The sequence below is a fragment of the Rana temporaria genome, chromosome 2, assembly GCF_905171775.1.
Source record: "Rana temporaria chromosome 2, aRanTem1.1, whole genome shotgun sequence".
Classification (NCBI taxonomy): Eukaryota; Metazoa; Chordata; class Amphibia; order Anura; family Ranidae; genus Rana; species Rana temporaria.
The window spans coordinates 406,044,753-406,058,686 of NC_053490.1; the positions used below are offsets into that span (position 1 = coordinate 406,044,753).

At 37.5% G+C, this 13,934-nt stretch overlaps 1 protein-coding gene across 1 annotated transcript in view; it reads left to right on the plus strand.

The window, feature by feature from the left end:
- ANOS1 (anosmin 1) overlaps positions 1 to 8,006 on the plus strand; it is a 232,916-nt gene extending 224,910 nt beyond the window's left edge. Inside the window, exon 14 of the mRNA XM_040338147.1 lies at positions 6,259 to 8,006. Coding sequence (XP_040194081.1) covers positions 6,259 to 6,317 — 59 coding nt within the window. The 3' untranslated portion in view covers positions 6,318 to 8,006. The remainder of the gene's footprint in view (positions 1 to 6,258) is intronic.
- Positions 8,007 to 13,934: the final 5,928 nt, after the last annotated feature.

Here is a 13,934-nt window from a genome sequence, read left to right on the forward strand (position 1 = left end):
AGGCGATAGCCGATACTTCCTGACATACCCAGTGCAGCGACGGAGCCATGCTAACAGGCTGTTAGCTGCTCCACAGATATCTTTTTGTTTTTAACAAACTTTTATCTCTTTGAGCAACCACCCCCGCTCTAAACCTATTTTTATGTTCATATTTTTTACTATTTTTTATTATATATTTTTCTGATATACCCTGCATGCTTTTGTGAGTGCTAAATAAACCAAGCACCTATTCCAAACATACCACGCTATGTCAGTGTGTTTTTTTCTCCGGAGGGCTGCTGGTTTTTAAAAAAACAACTACCCACCTTGGATTCGGATAACACACCACTACTACATCTAGGAGGTCCCAAGTACAACTGAGGAACTACGGGAGACCACTGAGCCGTCCGAGGCTGACTACTTTGCACTTTACCCCTGCAGGGGTTAGTGCCTCTGGTAAGTGGGGACCCACAAGGGGGAGCACCGTGAACACTGCGTGCAAGTTCCACTACTGCATACCTGAGCACTCACCTTCACAGGTGCACCTATCACAGCACGGACTTTATCACCCCCTGGATGGCTTTTTTCATATTATTGCTGTAAAAAGTACTTTCACCGCATCCATATTGCTGGATTATATTTTTTCTATATTTTTTCTATATAAGCACATTATTGGACTATTACTATATATACATTTTTTATATATTTTTTATAAGTACCACAATTTTATATTTTGGCTACATGCTTTTCTTTTGTCACATGTATATGTATTTGCATTATTGTTTTACTTATAGCACATTGGAATCTTCACAGGCTAGTTTATAGCCTACCAGTGATATTTGCATATATCCCCACCCCATAACACATATTTATATGTGGTGGGGCATTTTATGTTATAATTTTTTAATATTGTATTTTCACCTAATATTTTGTCGGTATACAGGTCTGGTTTACTTACTGTACTGACCACTACACATCACCTCACACCCATTTGGGTTACTGTTCACAATTATTGCTGTGCCCAGTTGCAGGTAGGGCAGCGCCACTACCCCTCCACACGTTCATCCATGTATGGGCAGGGAGGTTTTACTTCTGTACAACCGCCCTGTCGTATTTTCTCCATTTGATTTGAACTGATCAGTATTTTCTGATGTCTGGGAAGTTTCCTTGCTGTCAGAATACAAAGACACAGCAGGGAGGACTCCCCTGTTCACATCAAGTGTGTTGACGGGGAATCAAGCTTTTTTTTTACATTCAACCTGCTGGTTGAACGAAAAATAATCACTCATCTGCGGATTGCTTAAGTCTCATTTTCTCCTTGTGTGTAAACCACTTCAAAACAATGTAAAAGGTTAACGGCTGTACACCCAAAACTGATTGTGATAGGGACATTACACTGTGAGCTTAGTCAAAGGGAGAAGCTAAATTGAATGGTTTTATTTTTAAGAATTTGGCACTGGTATGTATATCAGTTTGAAAGCTATGTGTTTACGTCTCATGTATTACACCCATTCTGAGAACAAATTCTTGGTGAAATTATACGAAATTATTTTCATTAAAATTCAGATTGCAACCACATCTTTGGCTGAGTGTTGAGTGTGTTGTTTCAGCCTAAGTTTCTACCTATCAGCTATAATATTTCACTATGGTTCACTAAATCAGCTTCACATCTGTGTGTATATGGGTTTCTACCCAAATGCCTAAATATGTGTATAATTAAGGGGGATGACAAGACTTTGGCACGCTTATCCTTATTCTGCACTTTTATGATGACAGTCTCGACACTGATAACATTTGTGTTTCACTATGCCATGATTCAACTTGGCACCAGTGTGTAACTATATGATTTATTTCAGCCATTGAACTGTTACATGTTTTATCTGAATGCTGTTTACAAGTAGAGTCTTGTGTGCATTCCTACAAATTCTGTATAAGGAATATTTAATTTTTACTAAGCATTTTCAAGAAGAAATTCACAAACATTTCAGACCTTTTGAAATGGCAATACACTAAATAGTAAAATAAAAACACAAACAGTTTGGTAAGCAGTGAATGGATGTACCATTATCGTGCACAGCTGCATAAGAAAATGATGCTGTAATTGGCAATTAAGAACAAAACTGTGTTTGTTGTTACATTCTTCCCTCAGTTTACATTCTTTTCTGGGTAAAGAGTGCACTGTGCAACCAAGCAGGAATGATTGATACTAAGAATCACCTTTAATCTTTCCTTCCTTTGCAGTTTTTTGTTTGTTTTCTACTATTGTGAGATTAATTATATGGGTGAAAGGTAGCTTTAAAAATGTATACTGTTTAAACTAAACTCCAGGTAGATAAAAACAAAAAATAAACACACAAACACAAATTAAAGTGGTTGTAAAAGCAGACGTTTTTTTATCTTAATGCATTCTATGCATTTAGATTAAAAAACCTTCAGTGTGTAGCAGTCCCCCTCAGCCCTCCTAATACTTACCTGAGCCCACCTCGATCCAGTGATGTTGTACGAGAGACTCGGCTGCCCGGGACTCTCCCTCCTCTTTGACTGAGACAACAGTGGGGCGCATTGGCTGCCCCTGCCGTTGCCATCAATCAAAGTCAGTGAGCCAATGAGGAGAGGAGGGCAGGGCCGATCTATGGCTCCGCATCTGAATGTACACACCGAGCAGCAGCTCGGCTCGGGTGCCCCCATAGCAATCAACCTGCTGTGGGGGCAGTTGGCAGCAGGGAGGGGCCATGAACATTGGTGAGGGACCCGAGAAGAGGAGGATCTGGGCTGCTCTGTGCAAATCCACTGCATAGAGCAGGTAAGTATAACATGTTTGTTATTTTTGAATACAAAAAATTTGACGTTAGTATCATTGTAATGCAACTCTGTACTCATTCATATATCACAAATTATTTTTATTTTGTTAGTATACATTCCTGATTTTGACTTGATTTTAGTCTCTTGTAACTCCCTGTAAAACAGCTTTCAGCTTGAGAGGGAGAGGGACAGCACTGTTTGTTAGTCAGGCATGCTGCATGCCTATGAGTTGACAGGAACATGCTGGTAGGGGGAGAAAGCAGAGAGTTGACCCCACCAGTCTTTTTATACTAATTTACTGTACAGGCAGCAGGCTGGATGTAGGGAGGACACCATTCCCTAGTAGTAAGTGGTGTCATTCACCACTGTGCTCTGTGGGGATTGTGTAAATCTCCGAAAAGGATGGACAGAAATATAAAGTTGTTGACAGCTAAAATGTATGTATTTTTTTTGTGTATTTAGCTGCTTCCCTGAAGTTCAGTTTTAGGCAACGTATAATAGAATACTTTACCTATTTTATTGTAAATAAAAACTATATTTTCTATCATTGCCACAAATATATATTATACAGTATTTTAATGTGAGGCTTTGCCTGAATTGTACAGTTAAATAATATTCATTACAAAAAAAAATTGTCTATTTAAGAATAGAAAGATGAAATCCTTCTGGTTTAACAAGGTAGTAGGATCACTTCCTCAAATCTAAATATAATTATACATTTGTTTATCAAAAGAAAATATTTTAAAATTGCATGAATGTTTTTGCCATTACTACCACTTGAAATTTCACAGGTTGACTACCTGTACCATAAAGGTATACACTAGTAAGGTCTATTATCCCTAAGTAAACCTGTGGTGCTGGCCAATTTTATACTGCTGTGGTCTTTTAGTAAAACTACAGCTTTTTTTTCTCAAGGACATTTTTTTTTGACAGTGGTTTGTCCATTGATCCTAAAAACAGTCAGCATTTGCACCAAGATTTGCCCCTAGTAGACTTTAATGGGACTTGCCTCTAGTTCAGGTTTTCAAACCCTTGGTGAATCAAGCCAATCAAGCCAGCACAGATTCCCATCACTATTACCCACATTTCAAACATCTATCCTTGTTCTCCTGCAATGTATCACAGCGTTCTTGCAGTGTTACCTACAACTCTGTCTCCTCCTCTACATTTCCTCTTTCTGTAAAGGTCCCCCAAGGCTCTGTTCTTGGACCCCTTCTCTTCTATATCTACAGCTCCTCCCTGGATCATTACTAACTTACTAACTGACATATCGGCATGGATGTTGAACCATTTTTCTAAAACTAAATCTCTCTAAAACTCAGCTGATAATATACCCCCCCTGGCCTTGCCCCCCTTTATGACTTTCCATTGAGGTCAATAATGCAACCATCGATCCCTCCCTACATGCCAGAGTACTAGGTGTAATCCTAGACTCTGACATGTCCTTGCAGCCCCAAATGCAATTGTTGTCAAAAGCTTGTAGACATCACCTCAGTAACATCTCTAAAATGTGCCCCTTTTTAACTAATAGAACCACCAAGCTACTCATTCACTCCCCTTTAATTATCTCTTGCCTTGACTATTGCAACTCCCTTCTAATAGGCATACCTCTTCATAGGCTACCCCCTCTTCATTTTATCATGAATGCTTCTGCCAGACTCATCTACTTTACCAACCACTTAGTGTCTTGTTAGTCACCCTCTTCACCAATCCCTACACTGGATTCTGATCACCCAGCAAATTTAATTCAAAATACCAACAACAACATACATTTTCAACTCTTCCCCATGCTACATGAATAATCTTGTCTCCAAATATCACGCAAACCGTCTTCTCCTTTTCTCTTGTCTCCCTTGTCTCCTTCTCCCATGCTTGTCTCCAGAACTTCTCCAGAGCCTCTCCCATTCTCTGAAACTCTTTACCTAAATCTGTCTGGCTATCTCCTACTCTGGCTGCCTTTAGGTGATCCCTGAAAATGCATCTCTTCATGAAAGCCTATCATGCATCCAACTAATCTTCCATCAGCTCATCCCCCACAATTACAACCTTTTTTGTCACTTGTCTCACCCTATTAGATTGTGGTGGTAGTGCCATTAGAACAGCTGAAGTATATAATGTTATATTTTTTAACATTAGTTTTATTCTTAGCTTTTGGACTTGTTCACACCATGTCAAGTGAACTAATTCTGATCACCCAGCAAATTTTATTCAAAATACTAACAACAACATACAAAGTCATTTACAACTCTGTGCCACGCTACATCACTAATCTTGTCTCCAAATATCACCCAAACCGCCCTCTCCTTTCCTCTCAAGACCTCCTGCTCCCAAGCTCCTTGTCTCCTTCTCCCATGCTTGTCTCCAGGACTTACTTCTCCAGAGCCTCTCCCATTCATTGAAATCCTTTACCTCAATATGTCTGGCTATCTCCTACTCTGGCTGCCTTTAGGTGATTCCTGAAAATGCATCTTTTCATGAAAGCCTATCATGCATCCAACTAATCTTCCATCAGCTCATCCCCCACAATTACAACCTTCTTTGTCACTTGTCCCACCCTATTAGATTGTGGTGGTGGTTCCATTAGAACAGCTGAAGTTCATAATGTTATATCTTTTGAACTTGTTCACACCATGTCAAGTGAGCTGTGATAATCTGCATAGATCAATGCAGGCTCAGTTCCAGGGACCATATAAAAATGATGTGCCCTGTTCACACCCTACATGGATGACGGTGTGCGCTGCATGAACATGCAGCAAGCTGCTGTGCATATAGTTGAATGAAATGTTATTTTATGGAATTTCAGTAAAATAAAATAAAAATAAATAAAAGAAAGAGGAAAAATTGAACAAAAACTTGCCTTGTAACAATCTCCCAACATAACAGACACCAGCCCACATGGGACTTGACCCGCTGATTGGCTCCCCCTCTGTCAAATCAGTGCAGTCACCCACAGAGGCTACTGCACAAAGCGACATACAGGTACATTGTTTCGCACAGCTGGACCACCTTGCCACAGTCCACAGGATACCTGGCGGTCCGGAAGTGGTTAATGCCCAACTGGTGCACATATGCGTCCACAGCAGCACAAAGTTGTGTGCTGAAAGCAGGCTCATTGCACACTCCCAGCACACTGATTGAGCTGTTATAGCTTAAAATAGGAAACCAGCAGGCTGGGCTCTCTATCTTGTGACCACTGTGAGAACCAATCACAGCGGTCACAAGATAGAGAAGCCGTGCCACCTCCCAGGTATTAAAGCCTGCTTAAAGAATTGTCAGGAAGCAGCAGGAAGGTGTAAAAATATGCTAAACTTATGTTTAATGGGATAATATCATGTGCTATTTTTGGTTTTAGAGATCAATTTAGCATACCTTTAGGTGTATTGCAGTTTTTTTATTATTTCCTAAATGTTTTACATTGCTATGATAGCAGTATGTTACCCTATTTTTAAAAGTTTAATGTTCTGTTTGTCTTTGCAGGGCCTCGTGGGAAACAGCATCATCCTCATCATTACAAGTCATCTTCAGATAAAATTTGAACAATTGCTATTAGACTTATAAAAATTGAACTTTGCATGACATAAAACCCACCTAGAAGGACAATGCATCATTTTCCTGAAGACATATGGAATTTAAAACAGCCATTTCTGCATTTGTGTTCTGGACCTTCGGTGTGGCTTCTTCTCAAGTCCCAGTATGCAACGTGTAGCATTTATTTTGAAGGATAGATTTCAGCTACTTGTGTTGCTTTACTTTGTATTTTACATGGATTGTAAAAAAAGTGCTGTGTATGGCACTTTTTTTTCCTTTGTACCGATTATTCCTTGTAGGTATTGGTTTGTGAATATTATATTTTGTAAATACTGCTAAGTGTAAGAACAAAAAATAATTATAAAAGGAACAGGAAGGAGGCCAGTATAAATGATGGAAGCAATAAGAGATGCAAAAGACAGAGTTGCAAAACAATAGCCAGAGAAGGTTTTAAGGGTTGCGAAAGCCTGACTGTTTCATAGAAAGAAATTGGACAATTTGCTTCCAGTGGGTATATTTGCCCCATAATGTCATACCTATCTTGTATAGCTTCAGATTTCAAATAATCTGCTGCTATGGGTGCTTCTTCAAACTGCAGAGAGAAGAGAAACCTTCAGCAGAGCATTCTTTAAAACTCTTAGCTACACAGAGTACACATGGGACATCTAGTTTACCTCTTAGATGTGATACAACATTGAGGGGCAGTTAATAAATTGACAAACGATCATGTTTTGTGATGCACTGCACCTTTTCAGCTGCCATTTTTATGACACCTTGCTGTTTGTGCTGTCCACAAATGTCTGCCATTGAGTGGGATTTGTGTTTGCCCACTCTGACCTGGAAAACCCGATTTTTAGCCAGACCAGTCGACCCAAAATACATTTAAGATTTGTTTCTGATTGCACTGCCATTCTTCACTCACCCATTTGTTAACTAAACTTTTCTATCTTTATAAGTACAATCATGACTACAAGAATTGTTTTGAGATAAATGGCATATATTCACTCCAGTAAGGTGGATGTTCCCTTATTTAATTTAACTCAGGTCCCTAGTATTTGAAAACACATAGCATAGCATAGCATAGCATTTCTTGGACTTGGGAAAATACAGTGGACAATAGTAGATGTGTATAGCCATATTGTATTACCAGCCATCAGAAGAGTGCCTGTATAGTTCATAGCTACACATCAAAAGCCAATCGATAAAAATTGTAATTCACTCTTGTTCTTTGTAATAGTTTATTACATTGCAAGACAAAATATGGTCACCATGTGATGCTTTAAAAATTACTTTCACAATTTATATGTCGTATACAGTGCTGCATTTAGTAGAATTTATAATTATTTTTCATTCAAATATATATTATAATATATATAAATCTATATATATTTTTTTTTCTGAGTTGCAACACAATGTCTTCCAATTGTTACCTAATTTTGACCCAAAATATTACGCTATGCTTTCTTATGATAATTTCATACAGTTAATGCAATGGCTTCAAAATAATTGAATCAACTCATTGGTAGTTTATTGATTGGTAGACTTTAGATTTCAATTGTCACATTTTTGTTTTTAAACTTTGCATTGCACGTAAAATATAGCACTCCTTTTATTTTTATATGTATGTAAAATAAGGATTTTATGGTAAGTACATAAAGTGATAATGGGGTTTTCGGATATCAAAAAAAAAAAAAAAAGAAGTCAATTAGTATGGACTTGCTTATTTCTGTTGTTGTTTTAAAATGTATTTTACTTTGGAGTAGTTAATTCAAAATGTTTTTTAAAGCTGAACTTCAGGAAAAGAGCTAAATACACAAATGAAAAACAAACATGGAAGATTGCCAAAGGATTTGTATTTTTCTCCATCCACTTCTGAAACGTAGACAGATCTGCCACCTGTATAGCTCTGTTTGACAGTGCAGGAGACCTGCTTTTGTCCCTGCTGCACTTAGGTAATCCTTACAGGTACTATCTCCCACATTATGTGACTGGACAGGGAAATGAGAAGCAGCACACTGGAGAGCACATTGTGGGCTTCTCCCTCTGCTATACAATATTTTGCAAGAGGATGATAACTGATCATATTCAGGCACCTAAACTGCATGTATTTAAAAAGTTACATTTACTATTGACTTTATGAATACAGAACCACTATCATTTATGTATTTAATTCCTGCCTGGAGTTCAGTTAAAAATTATGGGAAATGTGGTATTTTATTTGGCAAATTCTATGTTTGCTATGGTACCCATTACCTAAAGTAAATCTGTCAATAATCGGAGAAATTCAAATTCCAAGCCTCTCTATTGCTCATCAAAGCCGTTCGTCATGTTAAAGGGTCACTGTGGAAACTTGTTAGGTCCAGGGAAGGGGGAGATGGTTCAAAATTGATTATTGTAGAAAAAGTCAACATTTACATTTTATTTTAGCTTATTGTCTCTGTATATGCTAAACATTTTGACAGGGTATTTAAAGAAGTTTACCACTGCCTTTTATCAAGTTATTAAAAAACGTTCTCCAAAGGTAAATATGAAAAAGTTTAAAAATAAATAAAACATCTAAGAAACTTATAAGCCTAAAATGAAAAATATATAAATACCATACATTGTCTGATAGGCTGAACTGGATGGACTATTGTCTTTATTCAACCTTACCAACTATGTAACTTACCCAACATATTCAGGCTTGATTAATTGCAGTGTACACACGGTCGGTCCATCCGATGAGAACGGTCCGAAGGACCGTTCTCATCGGTTAACCGATGGAGCTGACTGATGGTCTGATGTGCCTACACACCATCAGTTAAAAAACTGACCGAGTCCAACGCGGTGACGTAAAACACAACGATGTGCAGAGAAAAATTAAGTTCAATGCTTCCATGCATGTGTCGACTTGATTCTGAGCATGCGCGGGTTTTTAACCGATGCTTTTGCATACTAAGCATCGGTTTAATCTATCGGTTAGGCGTCCATTGGTTCAATTTTAAAGCAAGTTCTAAAATTTTTGACCGAAGGATAACTGACCGATGGGGACCACACACGATCGGTTTGGACCGATGAAAAGGTCCTTCAGTGCATTTTCATCGGTTTGGACCGACCGTGTGTATGCGGCCTAACTGTTTTGATAGCTTTTTTGTGCTGGTATATTAAGAAGCCATACAGTTGAAGATTGTTTAGAAAACTAAAAGGTTGACGTTTTATAGTTCAGTATTTTATTTTTTATTTTAAAGCTCTATTTTCTTTAACACCATTATTGTATTTTCATATTTTGATGAATAGTGCACATTTTGCAGTGACTTAGCTGTCATTTTGATTGCAGCATTCATGTGCAATTTCTTTCCTGGTTTTCTCGAAGTTCAAATGTTGCATAAATCTATAGACTTTGGGTATGAGTACAATTGCTCGCTAATTAAAGAAGTCATGCAATATTCTGAATCCAAAGGAGTGTTGTCAGTAAGACTCTTGGCAAAATAGTTTGGGTTGTATGTAACCTATTTAGATTGAGAGCACTAGCAAGTATTATCCAGGGCTGCCTGTAGAAGGCAAGCCTTTTCATATCCAAATTTTGCTGAAATCTATAAATCAGCTTTAACCTTTGTTTTTTTTTTTCTCTAAATATCTGTATTGTCAGAAATCTTGCATGTGACACCTAAATAGACATTAATGAAAAAAAGTAATATGTCTAACAAATCGTATTCTAAATTCTCTGAAATAATTAACTTTAGTTAACGTTTTATTTTTAAATATGCATGTGTTCACACATTTACTATATTGGGTATTGACAAAGTTTAGCCCTGTATACCATGTACAGGAATAAAACAAATTAACATACTGTATTACTTTAACGCAATTTTTTTTCACAAACAAATCCGTAGAATATCCATATGATTGTTGCACTACTCACTTGGGGTCATTTATAATGCATGCCGAAAGCAACTACTAAAAAAGTAAAAAACACACTTTTACTAATTACATTCACTGCAAGTAGTAGAAAATGCAATTGTGTTTTGTTAAGAAAAAAATAAAAACAAATCAATAGAAGATAACAGCCAGCTAAGCTTTATAAATGTTTACCATTGTGTGTATCCTGAAGCCATTGTATTACGTTTTCTTCCTCTTCTATTTGTATTATTTTCTTCTAATACACAGTATTTCAATAGTATTACTATTGTACACTCTTTCCTTGTAACTGTGCGTCTAGGTGTACTGCACCTTAACATCACCTTTCTGACAACTGTTTGACATTACGTACAATGGGAAATGACCAAATTTTCTTGTTGCAATGAGAAAGTTCCCAACACAGTAACTTCTACTCTATATTCTTGCTAGCTCTTAGCATACATAGGGGTTAACTAATATTTTTAGGTAGCCTAGCGAATCTATGTTCAGATCCAACACCCAAACATGCAGTTGCTCTTTGGTAAAACTTCCATGATTAGGTGTTTAAGGAGAACATAGGTTTACACTGCATTCTGTAGAAACATCTGTGTTTGCATTTCACACTGCCAAAATGTACAGATTTTGCTTTTTTAATGGAGTAAGTGTATATTATTCATAATCAAGTTTATGATTTATTTTTCTTTATAGGACTGTCACATTTTGTTAGAAATGTGGACTTGGGCTTTAAGTATTTTTTTTTTTTTATAAATTCTTTTATAGAGACATTTTAAACCTTGTGCAGCAAAGCTGCACAGGTTGTTGTCTGCTTAAAACAGTATTATCACCATAAAGCAAACCATACCCAGAATAGGTCATATATAATAATGTCTGTTTAGGTCATATAACAGTGGTATGTAAAACTAATACTGTAGATAGAACTAAATGCAGTAGTAATAAGAAAAACATATCCATGTAGTCCAAATAGCAGGTTTTCAAATGCTTTAATGGTGGTTTTTCTGTAAAAAGGGTTTAATATTTTGTATTTATTGCCTTTCATTGTGGTGCAACACCTGTGTATTTCAATAATAGGGACAAGGAAAATAGCCTATTAAAACAGTTTAGTAGAAATGACCATGATGTGAATACAATGTTGCATGTAGTAATATTAACATTTTATTTAAGCTGAAAATGTATAAATGCCAGTGCTAATTATAGCGTGTTTTATGTGTCTTGCATGTCAAAATACAAGTCTTTGGAAATCTTCAGTTTTAGATATGGCCCAATAGAACCCATCTAGCGTTTTCTGAATATATTTGTATAAAACTGGTGATCATAAAACCAGATCTGTCTGTAGTATGTCCAATTTTGTGCAAAACTACATATGTTTGAATGTAGAAATCATATTCAATGATGGTGCTGAGCATGGCTTATGTCATGATCATCACATATTTATTTATATATGTAAGAGAAATGGTTTGGTTTTTGTCCCTCTCATTAAGTTTATAAAATTGAAGAAAAAAGTGTAAAGATGATTTTGTAAAGAAATTTCTAAATGTAAATATTATCCTATGTTACCAATCTCACATTAGAATTTGTACATAATGTTTATGTAATAAACTATCCCTAAATGTAAAATGTTTGTGTGTCTTATTTAAGGATAGCTGTAGTCTCTTATACTGTATATAAGTCAACAACTATATAAATGCTTTAAACTGAAGGTATTTATAAATATCACAACTACCGTATTTATCAGCATATAACAAGCACAGGCGTATAACACACACCTTCATTTTAAGAGGGAGGTTTCAGGAAAAAAACTAACATTTTAAATAAAGAACTTTGAAGCAAATTAAGGGTCAGTGCCTATCAATGCAACCTGATCAATGCCCATCTGCAGCCTCAAAATTGCCCATCAATGCAGCTTGATCAATGCCCATCTGCAGCTTCACAATTGCCCATCAATGTAGCCTGATCAATGCCCATCCACAGCCTCAAAATTGCCCAGCAATGCAGCCGGATCAGTGCCCATCTGTATCCTCACAATTGCCCATAATGCAGCTTGATTAATGCCCATCGGCAGCCTCCCCATTGCCATGAATGCAGCCTGATCAATGCCTATCTCAGGAAGGGGGCGGGATGAGCACCATCAGATTACATACAAAGAGAATTTACTGTTTACTCGGCGGCCTCTTTAATACAAAGTCCCACCTCCTGGACCGGCTTTTATGATAGACAGAACCCTGGTCCAATGCCGACCCAGGAGATGGGACTTCCTATTACAGAGGTCGCTGAGTAAACAGAAGATTCTCGCTGTATGTAATCTGACGGTGCTCGTCCATGCCCCCCCCCCCACCTGTTTCTCTCCGCGGCAGCCCAAATTGCAGTATCTGCGTATAACACGCACACACTATTTGCAACCGATTTGCAGGGTGAAAAAGTGAGTGTTATACGCCAATAAATACAGTATATGAAATTAAATAGCTCAGTATAAAATATCCACATGGACATACCCTAGAAACTGGAATGCATGATCCAAGTCTTCAACATCAAGCACTTGAAGTTTACCTTGTGACTAATGTATACATAACTTTTGCTAAAAGTAGTGTATGTCAAGCCAAAACTTGTTATTTTTTGGTTTTGGATAGAAATGGAAGGGTTTTACTGCTATAAAGAGTTCCTATAGCAAGTTTTACCCTCACTTTCTGTCCTGTTGACAACATTTTACCAGACAGGAAGTGAGGGGAACTTTCCATCAACAACACAGACAGAAAAAAAATACTTTTTTCTAACAGTGTAGGGAAGGCTAGAACCCCTGTTAGGTGTTTTTCTGTGTTCAGATGTAGATTTTCCTTACTTCCTGTCTCCTAAAACCATTGTCATCAGGAAAGAACATGAAAGAAAATCTCTCTAACGGGGGTTATTTACTTAAACTGCAGAGTGTAAAATCTGGCGCAGCTCTGAATAGAAACCAATCAGCTTCCAGGTTTTATTTCCAAAGCTGAACAAGCTGAAGTTAGAAGCTGATTGGCTACCGTGCACAGCGGCACCAGATTCTGAGTGCACTGGTTTTAGTAAATCTCCCCCAGAGTGTCAGATAGAGGTAAACACTAGACTTGGTTTCTAATCTCTCCCAACACTAAAACTACAAAAACATTTTTTTGACTTGACATACACTTTAAAGGTAAAGTGTTATGAAACCCAAATGAAAAACATTAACATTAGGCACATACAAATAACGTGGCTTGCTAATTCATGTTGTTTACTTTTTTACCCATTCTGTACATTTACAAAAAAAAAAATACCCATTATTGTGTGACGACTCCTGGCTAGCAGTCTCCGCTCTAATTCACCCCAAAGGTGTTTGTTTCTATTGGGTTGATGTCAGGCCAAAATTTCTTGGTATGCTGACACTTTAAGAGCTCCCTTTACTGGAATTAAGGGGCCAAGCCTAACCCCTGAAAAACAACCCCACACCATAATCCCTCCTCCACCAAATGTTCTGGAGGGGTGGCCCAATACTTTTGGCATTATAGTGTGGATGAGTGAGTTTGGATTGGAGGAACTTGACTGGCCTGCTCAAAGTCCTGACCTCAACGCGATAGAACACCATTAGGATGAATTCAAGTGGAATATGCGAGCCAGGCCTTCTTGTCCAACATCAGTGTCTGACCTAAAAAATGCACTTCTGGAAGGAGGGGTCAAACATTCCCATAGACACACTTCTAAACCTTGTGGACAGACTTCCCAGA